This window comes from Macrosteles quadrilineatus, unplaced genomic scaffold, assembly GCF_028750875.1.
Source record: "Macrosteles quadrilineatus isolate MER2022 unplaced genomic scaffold, UCM_ALF_1.0 Scaffold_1__1_contigs__length_201487025, whole genome shotgun sequence".
Classification (NCBI taxonomy): domain Eukaryota; kingdom Metazoa; phylum Arthropoda; class Insecta; order Hemiptera; family Cicadellidae; genus Macrosteles; species Macrosteles quadrilineatus.
The window spans coordinates 13,979,762-13,992,635 of NW_026542594.1; the positions used below are offsets into that span (position 1 = coordinate 13,979,762).

Below are 12,874 nucleotides of genomic sequence, written 5' to 3' on the forward strand. Positions count from 1 at the left end.
AATGGTTAATACTGGGCTACTGTTAGCTAAGGGCTCGGATATCGAGTTTGATACACATTGGCTTAGTATTTCATTGATTTGTTCATTAGGTAATTTGTTATCATTTTCCATGTTACTTTCTGTGTGAATAGAAGAATCAGTAATTGAATGATTGGTGACAATGACAATTGAGTCGGTATCTTTACTTTTAACTAATGAATCATTTAAGGAAGTTTTATGGATTTTTTCATTAGGCTCGAGTCTGCCTCCTTTACAGCTATAGTAAAGGTTTTGGATTTTTGATACAACTGGCAAAAACGAGCTTTATTTTCTGAGAACAAGCAAATGTCATTTTCTTTGATGTTTTTACCTATTTTATGTGAGCTATAAAAGGTTACAGAATATTTTGTAATATTTGAGGTTGTGCCAATTGAATCTATCCTCCCAGGCCAGTATGGATGGCCTATCTAGAGTCATATTTCTTTTAGTAAATATTAAGAACCAAGTAACAGACGATTTTTTGAGAATGGCTTATTTTGCTTTCTTTGAAAGCATTCTGAGATATGGTCTGATTGTTTGGGGAAATGGAGTTGGTATAGATAATGTATTAATTATACAGAAGAAAGCTCTTAGAATACTTACTAATTCCTATAGTCTGGAGCATTGTAAACCACTTTTCATCCAAGCTGGAATCCTTACCATTGTCAACCTTTATATATTAGAAGTATTACTCCATGTCAAAATGAATTTAAGTGATTACCACCCTAGAAGTTTTATACATAACCACAACACTCGTAATAAAAATAAGCTGGACCTTCAAAGATGTAGACTCTCAAAAACTATGAATTACCATACCTACCTAGGATTAAATATGTTCAACAAGCTGCCAAATGTCTGCCAAAACATGTCTGTAACTGTTTTTAGTAAAAAGCTCCATAAATGGCTTTTAAACAACCCTTTTTATAATGTTAGTGAATTTTTTTATACTTGCCCACATGAGACTGATTTTATGTAATTTAACTAAAAGTTGTGTATGCATGGTATTGTAAATATTTTTTCTATGTAGGCCTACATGTCAGATGTGTTTTTAAATTTTACATTTTCTTATTGTTAGACCGTTAGAAATCTTGTAAATAAAATGTGACAATATCTATTGCTAATTTGTAATGTGCTGAATGACGGAATAAATGCCTTATTGCCTTTAACTTTAGCAAATACTCTATCTCCTGCATTAAATTTATTTTTTTCTGGAGTCACCATATTTAGATAATAAACAACAATTTTGATATAAAAATATAACATATCAGAAGTTGCATAAACCCACTTTCCTAGACAGAGTGACCAAACTGTAGATAATGGTTTGTTTACATTTAGCAGCGAGGAAGTCACCAGTCACCAGACGAGATAAGGAGCTCTGACTTGACCTTTGAGCTAACACTGAGTCCAGCTTATCCGAACTCATAAGATAATCTTTCTTGCTAGCTACCTGTTCTTCCAGGAAATTTATTTCATATTTTATCACTTACTTGTAATCTATTGTGTTACCCTTTTCCACAATGCTATTAAAATAATTATAAATTTTTCACACACATTCTAGACCAAAATTTGTTTTTAAACAAAGCGTATTTTACTGAAAATACTCACAAAAAAGAAGAGCACACAACAACAACTTACAGTCAACTTTACTAGTGGGACTCTACCCCCACCCAAAATGTGGGTTCCCACTCGTAATTAATTGGGAGTTCACAGTAATAAAGGCAGCAAGCTTTGCATTTTGGGTTTGTTGGTACAATAAAGAATCACATTTAAGGGAGGCCCTTGACAATGAGACAGCTCAGCCTTCAATTAACCTGATGGTTAAACCATCAAACAGACACATGACAACTTTACAGAACATGAGAATTTTTTTCAAAATCTGTTTGACTTATAATATTTTAATTTTGTATTACCCATCATTAATCTTGAATTCTCAGTCTTCTGGTAAGAGCATTGCCAAGTTGGTGTTTTCACTATGTACAAAACCAAACGTTTCGCCCATGATGTTGCAACTGTCACAGCTTTGCCATTGAGGATGATGCCTCCTCATAGCATGGGCAAAAATTTGGTTTTGTTTTGTATGTAAAGTAGAACCCCTCATATCCGGCCACCACGGGACCAAACCCCTGGCCGGATAATGATTTGGCCAGATAAACCAACCTACTATGAAAATGACAATTCATACCTAATAATAATATGTCATTAATATATCCAGTCAAAAGTATGGCCCAAGTCAATTTTGGGATTATCTTTAAAAGAAAAAAAACGTGTTTGTAAAAAAAAGATATTTATTTGTAGGTTAAAGTTTAAACAAACATAAGTTAAAAAAAATATATATATATGATTCCAGGTAACAAAAACTATTAAATAGTAATGGAGGTAAAATGACAATAGCCTTGACAATGGCCTTGAAGATCATTAGGCCTTAAATGGTACATACATTACTACTAAACTATCTCATCCATTCTGTGAAATGCAACAATTAACTTAATGTACTGTATTAATCCCGCTTTGGAAATAATCAACTAACTGTTCAGAGGTTAGGCCTACTAGCTCAGCTGAATAGTGTAAACAAAAATGTAAACATTGTAAATACCCAGAAAAGGTGGTACATCGTCTGAGAGGAAAACTTCAGTGATGAGGAACACTAATAGGCCCTCATTTGCAACCAAAAATCCCTTTGAAGCTCTCTCTCCCACAGAGGAAGATCTAGGACCTAGCATCACCCACCACTGACACCACCAACACTGATAACGGAGGTGAGAAAGTTCCAAATCCAAAAATGTTGCTTTGCTCTGACAGCCATGGTAAGGATCTGACATGGTATATTAACAAAAATAAACAGCCATATGAACCAGTTGGCTTTGTTAAACCTGGGGGAAGAGCCGATCAGGTTTTAGATCATAAGAACATCGATGGAGAAAACTTGAGAGACAATGATTTTTAGTAGTTCTCTGTGGCACTAATGATGTATCTTGTAACGAAGCACACTTGGCCATTGACTCCATAACTAAGACTTTAAAAAAATACCATAAACAAAAAGTTATTCTGGTTGATCTTCCTAATCGATATGACTTGGTAGAATGGTCTTGTGTGAATGTGGAAACAAGAAAAACTAATGTGATTCTTAAAGGTATTTGTGAAGAACTTGACAATGTTTCTCTGGTGGAAGCCAGCAAAGCTAGTAGAGACCTCCATACAAGACATGGAATGCACTTAAACCAAAAAGGAAAAATTTGGCTAGCAGACAAGATAAGGATAGCAGCAACCTCAAAGGCAAGACAGACTCCGTCATCGTCACCGGCAACGGAGGATATCACCATCAGTGAGCAATCAGCACTGATAGACATCATATCAAGCCCTAAGCAGTCATCAGAAGGACCTACATCGGGAAACGCTCCACTGGTAGTGCACCATCTAACAACTTGATGCATTGTGAGGTTGATAGCTTAAGCACTAATTTTAATTGTAGTTTAAACAGCAGACTTGTGTGTAATTTAGCAGGTATCCCAAAGATAAGTAAACCAAAACCAACTGATTCTGGTGTCCGTTGCATTTAAATGCCCAGTCTATAAGAAATAAATTGAATGAATTAGCTGTTGTTTTAGATGATGCTAAATGTGATATTGTCCTCATTAACGAGCACTGGTTGCACAGATTAGAAGTCTCCTTATATGTTCCAGTAGGTTTTAAATTGGCTTCTTCATTTTGTAGAGAGAATGCTTATGGAGGTGCCTCTATTCTTGTTAGGGATGACATTTCTTTTGAGGTGATCAATATTGGTCATTTAACGGAAGTTGGTATCCTTGAAGCTGTTTGTATATATGTAAATATATTTAATGTGGTGTTCATATCTGTTTACAGAACTCCCAACTCTAACTGTAAAACATTTCTGGATTATCTTGACAATCTTCTGTACTACGTGCAAAGAAAAAAACCTAAATGCAAAATTGTACTTGGGGGAGATTTTAATATTGACATCTTAAAGAGTGTGGACCAAGACACTGTAATGTTTGTTAACCATTTAAAGTCATTTAACCTCAAATGTGTAAATAAATTTCCAACTAGAAACAAAACCTGTATTGATAATATAGTTACTGATTTAGATGATAGTCTTTATAAAACATGTATATGGAAGGACAGGATCTCAGATCACTCGATTATTTACTTTGAATTTAATGTGCCTACCTTTGTTTCCCAATCTGTAAATATTTCATATAGGAAACTAAATGATGAGACTTTGCATGAGTTTATTGAAGCAACCTCCATATTAAATTGGGACTTGTTGTATGGTATTGAGGATGTTAATTTTGCATTTGAATACTTTGTAACTAAACTATCAACCGTGTATAATAGCTGTTGTCCAACAAAGAGTAAAAAAGTTCAACAAAGAAAACCAATTAGACATAATTCTTCATGGTTTGACCATAGCTTAAGAAGAATGAGAAACACAGTAATTTTGTTGCAGGATCTATTAAAGATACCAAATTATAAAAATAACATGACACTGAAGAACTACTACAAAGAAAAAAAGAAATTGTACAGGTCTAAAATAAAGGAAGCCAAAATCATGCACAATGAAAGCAGAATAAAAAGTTCTAAGAATAAGTGTTCAGCTGCATGGCAAGTAATTAAATCAGAAGCTGGTAACTACTATCAGCGGGAAAATCCAATTCCACCTATTTCAGCTAATGAATTTAATGATAACTATATAAGTATTGGGAAAAAGGTGGTTGATAGTACTAAATTAACTAATAAAGGTAATTTGAGTTATTTCACCTTTCTAAACAATGTAGACCAGCCTCCTGATAAATTTAAGTTGCATTATGTTAGTGAGCTTGATGTGCTTAAAATAATGAGATCTCTGAAACCATCTAAGAGTGAAGATATTTTTGGTTTTAGTAACAGAGTTATCAAACATATTGCAGCTAATATTGTATCACCTTTGACATATTTGATCAATCTTTCCTTTTATTGCTCCTTGTTTCCTAATTGTTTAAAAATGTCCAAGAGTATGCCGCTTTTCAAAAAGGGTGACAGGTCATGTATTGATAACTATAGAACAATATGTATTGTATCTGTATTTTCAAAAATAATAGAATCATGTGTTAAGAACCAACTCTTAGAATTTTTGGATCAACATAATGTTTTAAGTAGTAGCCAATTTGGTTTTCGACCTGGACGTTCCACAACTAAAGCATTAAATGAAGTTGTAACTGGTATTATTAATAGCTTTGAAAATTGTGATTATGTTAATATGACTCTTGTAGACCTCAGCAAGGCCTTTGATAGTATATCACATGAAGCCCTTCTAAACAAACTAACATTTTATGGTATAGATGATAAGCAGATGCAATTCTTTAAAACTTATCTCTGTGGTAGATTGCACAAGGTTTCATCGGCAGGCATTGAGTCCTCTTTTCAGGAGGTCCTTGCAGGGGTTCCACAGGGGTCAGTTCTGGGTCCACTTTTATTTCTTATCTATATAAACGATCTGCCTAGCAATATTCCTTGTAAAACCATTCTATATGCGGATGACACTTCTTTTGTAGTTACCGATAAAGTGTTAAAAAATGTAAAAGCACACAGTGACAGAGTAATGGAATTAGCCAGTTCTTGGTTTAATGCTAACCACCTTACAGTCAATGCCAACAAGACTGAAACAATCTGTTTTACTTTGAAAAAATTAGACTCAGAGGAAGATTGTAAGCCTGTTAGATTACTAGGGGTCACTTTAGATCAGAAGCTTACATGGGAATCTCACACCAACTCAGTAGTTTCAAAACTTTCAAGGGCTTGTTTTTTGCTACGTAAGCTACAACAATGTGTTGGTAGAAATATGTTATTAAATACTTATTTTAGTGATTTTCATTCCCATTTGCTGTATGCCACAATGCTCTGGGGAAATAGTAGAGGTGCTATCCATGTTTTTGCTTGGCAAAGAAAAGCAGTAAGGATTTTAGCCAATCTACCTTATCAAGATGACTGTAAGCAATGTTTTATTGATTACAATATAATGACTGTCCCTTGCATTTTCATATTTCAAAATCTTGTATATGTAAAGGAAAACCAGAGTGATTATGTATGTTTTGAGGAAGTTCATAATTATAACACTAGAAGAGCACAAGATATTGTCCCACCCTCTTTTAGATTGCGGAAAACAATAGTCAGCCATAAATATCTACAAATCAAGTGCTTCAATAAATTGCCACCAGAGATCAGAAACCTTGAAATCCAACCATTCAAATCAAAACTGTCAAGCTGGTTTATAAATAAAGCGTTTTATTCTCTTGATGAGTTTTTAGCATGTAGATTTTAACTTAATATTATTGAGCTTTGATCCAGTGATGCTTTGGTGAATAGTTGTAATTTATTTATTGTTAATTTTCATAGTTTATATTGATTTGTTGCTAATTGTTAATTTTTTGATGTTTTATCTGTTATCCTGACAAGTACATTGTACTCATCTCCTTTTATACTGCACTTTAATGTATTTCTTTGACGTTGTCTATAGCAATGTAAATTGACAAATGACAATAAATGGATTCTTATTCTTATTCTTATTCTTATTCTAAATAGTAAGAACGCTCAAGTATCAAATCTAGTGCTTGCATCAACACGTCTGTAAGCTGTAAAGAAAATTTGGCCTTCTGGAAGGGGCTGGATAAACAGAGGACCGGTAAAAGACTGTATATCAGGGGTTCTACTGTAGTGTAAATACCAACTTGACACAGCTCTCGCCGCAAGACTGAGAAGTCATGAGAAAAATTACACTGGCCCCTTAAGCCTACAAATTAAGATCATTAGTCTTGATTGTATGGATGTATATAATGAACTGTAGTAACTTACATTTTGCAACAAATCGATATTGAAGAATATTGCTGCATAAATATAGTAGAATAAGAAATAATATCCATATACAAGAACTTTTCCAGGGTTTTCAAGATAATGTGTAGATACGTACCTGATACTTATTTTGCAAGGCCGCTTCAAGTGTTTACTAAGATGGGTTCGATACTTGAACGTACGTTCACAGCCACGAGGACAAGGCCACTTAGGAACATTCTCTGAGTGCATGAAACGTTTGTGTCTTTCAGTCGCTTGTATTGTCTTGTACGATTTCCCACACATATCACAGAGATAAGGCCTTTCTGTTGAATGTGTAATCTAAAAAAGTTGTAGAATCCAAAGTCAGGTCAGATTATTGGTAGAAAAATACAAGCCCAACCTCATCTGGTGAAATAGTCAGTCCATTCCTTGTTTTGGAACATACAGTTTGGTAGTTTATTGATTTATTTTTATTAAAGAAGTTGATTAATTAAATCTACATGAAAAATAAAGACTCATAATATCTTGTGTAAATAATACAAGGGCTATCCAGAAAGTAGATTACGTTTTTGTATGTATGCGCTAGGGGCGGAGCTAGCGCGACCATTTTGGTGTTAGTTCATTATGCAGCTCAGTCGACATCTAGCCGTGCTAGTAAGAGGTTTCTCCTGTACTCCGTTGAGGTACTGTGACAGTTTAAAATTTCTGTGTTAATTGAAAATGTCACAAACTGTGAAGTGTGTGCAAAAAAAAAAGAATGGACTCTTTGGTTATAGTTTGGTAAGCTTTTTGGTTATGATCTCGTGCAACAAACTTCACGAAATTTGTGAAAACCCCATAGAGAGATGGAGAGTTCTCTTATTTTGAACTTTTGAGTTTTAAGGACATCGGCATCGATTTTTTCGACAAGTTCGGCAGTCACAATGATGGGTCTTCCACTTCGCTCTTCGTTGTGAACGTTAGTTCGGCCATTTTTAAATTTGATGACCCACTGACGAACTCCACCTTCAATAATAATGTTTTCCCCATAAACTTCACAATGTTGCCAATAGCTTCTATCAGTTTACAGTTTTTGCAGTCAAAACCCTTATAACTGCACGCACTTCACAGTTCGCGGCATTTTCAATTAACACAGAAATTTTAAACTGTCACAGTAACTTAACAGAGTACAGCAGAAACCTCTTACTAGCACGGCTAGATGCCGACTGAGCTGCATAACGAACTAACACCAAGATGGTCACGGTAGCCCCGCCCCTAGCGGATACAGACAAAAACGTAATCTACTTTCTGGATAGCCCTTGTATATTTAGTGTATGAATACACTTTTCAAACATCTAAGCAAAAACAGAAGTCAATGAAATCGGTCTATAATTAGACATTTTCTGTTTATCACCTTTCTTGAATAAAGGAATTACACAACATAATCATATCCATCTAAAACTATTCCATCTAAACTATCCAACTATGCTAAACGTGTTCTCATTCAGTTCGCTTTAGCGAATTTCCCTACAGGGAAGTAGCTATTACCGTAGGTGGCACGGTAAGACCTAGGCCCGGGATCGATTTACTTTTTCATTTTGATGTCTCCAGAGGCCAAAAACACCATTCGTTCAAATTTTATATATGTATATATATAAATATAGATATATATATATGTTATATATATACGTCCGTGAACAACTTGAGTAATTTTTGTCCGATTTTGATGAAATTTGGTTTACAGGTGTAAGGCGGGATAAACTTGAATGAGTTCGCGAACCAGCATGATCGGACAATGGGAATGGGGTTTTACGGGGGGTTTTATGGCGTAAAAAGTGGTTTTTCTAATTTTTGACCCTCAACACACAATATTTCCCAATTTCTCTCTAAATCATTTTAAAGAGCTAAAAAAAAAACAAATAATTTGGTATATTAAAGTGTTTTTATACGTTTATTGGTAACGGAGAAAATTAAAAAAGTTGCAAATTTAAAATTCCCATGTTATTTTTATGGAAAATATTGTAAAATGTTGTAATTTGCTTGTTTATGGTTAAATTTTGATTAAACTTTGCAAATTTATTTATTTACTAATCTATTTTATATTTTACTAAAAAAAGTACACTTTATTAGTTTCCTTGTAGCAGCAAACCTAGGTACTCATGAAACCTTATGTTATTTAAATAGATTTAATTGAAAATCTATCCAGACAAATGGAAATTTGCTTAGTCAGCAGGTTTGCTGCGGCGGGGGAATTTTTTATTTTAACGCTTTTGGAAAGTGGCTAGTATTAAAGCTTCGGGAGCGAGCTGGTCTAGTGGTTTGTGCGCGGGACTTCGGTTCCAGAGGTCCCGGGGTTCAAATCCCGAATCCCGCCAAACTGCCAATGGATTTTATCTAAGTGATAATGCCGCAACCTAGCCTGTGGTCTAGCCTGAAGTAATGTGAAAAACAATTCCGAGCTCGTGCCTAGCGTCCTGGGAAAAAAAATTCATTTAGCTTTTTTATTTTAACGCTTCTGGAAACTGGCCAGTATTAAAGCTTAGATTTATTAAATGTTTCTAAATATCTACAATAGTAATAAAGCACTTTTTAAATAAGCTTGAAATAATTCCATCATTTCTTGGAGCCTTATTATTTTTTAATGAATTTACAACTTTTTTAACTATATACAACTATATTTAAAAAATATTCATTAAGTTTCGAATTGCCATTACATTTACTGAAAAAAATTGCAATAGTAATAAATTCTTTTTTGTTTCTTTAATTTCAATATTTTTTTATTTTATTTTTAACCCTCCGAGTGTTATTTGTCGATGCGTCGACACATAACAGACTTTGTGTAGTGTTTTGTGTCGATGCATCGACTCACAAACACTGTTTACGGCGAAGGCTCTATGACTGACAAAATCGGATTGAACTGGATCGAATTAGGTATCGTTTTATTTGTCAGATTCAGAGCTTTCTCCGGAGGTCTGTCTCTAAGCGCTTTTCATTTTAGTTCCGAAAATATTGTAGCAGACAGCTGACGTGCGTATTTGTAAACAGCTTGGTTAACCTCGCGCCGATGACTGATGTGTTTTATTACGTTTATCATCGTTTTAGTGTTAAAAATCAAAAGTATTGATATACGTGGTGCATTATAAGAAGATTTAAGTGATTTTGAAGGGCTGGTTGATGATCCTGAAGAAGTAGGTAGTGATATTGATGTAAATTATCAGCCAGATTCCTAGCTATGGTTAGGCTATGCATTCTTAGCTAAACGCTATGTACTGAAATCAGTTTCTTGCCCATAACTTATTTATTTGCAAATCTACTTCCTTATATCTAAATATATAAAAGGCAAAGCCCTCACTGACTCACTCACTCACTCACTCATCATTAATTCTCCCACTTCCCATTTACCTAGGAGGCTGAAATTCGGTACATCGATTCTTTGGACATTAAATAGGAAAACTAAGCAGTTTTTATTCTGATCGGGCTTTCGGGCTCCGCCCCAGTGGCTCTGGAGTTTCCCATGTTAACCTTATGATTTTTCATATTTAAAAGGAACTAATGAATCTTAACAGCTGTTTCAATTAAACAAGTTGGTTCTGTTCTATGATGTTCAATAGTATTAAAGTTACATGGATTACCAACAGGGTCCAGCACTATTTTTTATTTATGACAACAGCTAATTTGCAACCAAAAGGTGAGTGAGCGTAGCGAACGAACTTCAACCTGGAGGCAAGTTAGCGTCGTGAACGAGCTAACCTGAAGGCAAGTGAGCGCAGCGAACGAGCTTCAACCTAAAGGTGAGTGAGCATAGCGAACGAACTTCAACCAGGACGTGATTGAGCCATGCGAATACTTATGAAGTTAAACGGGGCAAAGCCCGCGGGTACAGCTAGTTATTATATATTTGTAATCCTCATAAAATTTAGAACAAAGTGGCTATTTTCAAATATTTATAGGCCTATAATTTATACAATTTCATTGAGCGCAAACTTATTATTTTTTTTGAAAATTTTCCAAAATATTTTTTTTTACCTAAAAAATTTTTTTGAAAGAAATGTTCCTTATGTTTTATAGATAATATTGAAGCCCATGATTTTACAAACAAAATGGTATATAGAACAGTATAATTAACATTGTTTTCAAGCTTCTCAAATCCGTTTTAATAAAACCTTGCAAATGGGCAAAAAATAGGCAGACATTAAGGCCAAAACAAGGGACACTCGGAGGGTTAAGCGAAATATAATAGTTTAATAGCTTCCTTTTTTAATGTTTTCTTATAAATAATCTCTTTTCTTTTGATCTTACTACATAGTGATGAATTTATCCATGGTTTTAAAAACTTATATTTACATTTCATAAGTCTTACTTCTTTGCATAAGTTAATGAAATGATTTAAAATTTCAATAAAAATATCAAATGCAATTGAATTGGTCTGACTTAGAACGAGTGACCAGTCAACCGTGGCTAATATCTTATTTAGCTTATCATAGTTGATAGGCGTGCTGACCTCTTCAAGGTGGCGTGTCGTGTCGTTTGTGTCGTCCGAGCCTCAGGACAGGCCTACACTGGTCTTACTGTGGCCAGTCAAACCACAATGAACTACACCTGAAAATACTTCAAAGCTCGACCTATTCTTAATTCTCAAAAATACATGATCTAGACACATTTGTGACGAATCAGAAATACGCATTGGATTGTTTATTAATGAATCAAAACAAAACTACTCATTGTGCCAATATAATTGTTAACAATAATTGACGAGTCTTCTAATAAATTTAAATTCATATCCCCAATTACAATACAATTTTGACATTCAATACCTTGAAAATGAGATTTTAAACTTCTAATATAATCACTCTTATTAACACTATGCAATCTATAAATTGACAACAAGAAAAATTTAAATTGATTTAACGTAAATATATTTCTACAACATCAGACTTAAAACTATTATTTTTACCACCTAAATCAAACACAATGTTATCATTGACCTAGGATTCTGCGAGTAGACTTACTATAGTTTTGTATAATCTAAAACATTGTTTGGCGTGAGTTCATGTGAGGTCACGTTTGGGTGCGCTAATGAAGGCAAAATATCACTTTCATTTAAACTAAATATCTTAGTTTGATTAATTGAATATGGGAAATTAGTATGTGCATATTCAATAGTATGTATTCAATGGGGGTGGGTAATTATCACGGGTATTAGAACGGATAACGGTATGGATAATAAACATAGGAAAAATTACGTCACTAGCTTACTAGCGTGATTACTTTTTTAAATTCCTTCTACAGGTGACCAGTTCATTTTTCAAATGAATGTTATTTTAACAAAACAGCTGTTTCAAAACAAACTATTTTCTAGCTATATTTTTTTACTTTTCTTTGTTTACTACTTATTTTATTTAGCAACTAGCAGAGTACCCGTCCTTCGTACGGGGTTGGCATATAAGTATCAAATGCTTATAGCAGTTATGAGTGAGGACATGGTTTAAGAAATTTCGGTTCTTTTTGAAGTTCGTTCGCTACGCTCACTCACCTTTAGGTTGGAGCTCGTTCGCTGCGCTCACTTTCCTTCAGGTTAGCTCGTTCGCTACGCTCACTTGCCTTCAGGTTAGCTCGTTCGCTACGCTCACTCGCCTCCAGGTTGAAGTTCGTTCGCTACGCTCACTCACCTTTTGCTGTTGCCATAAATGTAAAAGAAATAATAGTGCTAGTGCTGCACCCTGTTGGTAATCCTTGTAACTTTTAATGCTATTGAACATCATAGAACATAACCAACTTGTTTAATTGAAACAGCTGTTAAGATTCATTAATTCCATTTCTCATAAGGTTAACATGGGAAACTCCAGAGCCACTGGGGCGGAGCCCCGAAGGATTTTTTGGGATAAAAATATGCCTATATGTTAATCAGGAATGTGAGCTATCATCATGCCAAATTTCAGCCCGATCCGACCAGTAGTTTTTGAGATTAGCTCATACAAACACACACACAGACACCACCTCTTCTTTATAATAGTATAGATAGATTAATGCAGTGAAATTGATGTAAAGGATA

General features: G+C 34.4%; 1 protein-coding gene across 1 annotated transcript in view; it reads right to left on the reverse strand.

Annotated features, from left to right (window-relative positions):
• Positions 1–12,874, reverse strand: part of LOC129004573 (zinc finger protein 141-like) — a 48,235-nt gene that overhangs the window by 21,265 nt on the left and 14,096 nt on the right. Inside the window, exon 3 of the mRNA XM_054433141.1 lies at positions 6,980–7,182. Within this exon, the coding sequence (XP_054289116.1) occupies positions 6,980–7,182 (203 nt within the window). The remainder of the gene's footprint in view (positions 1–6,979; positions 7,183–12,874) is intronic.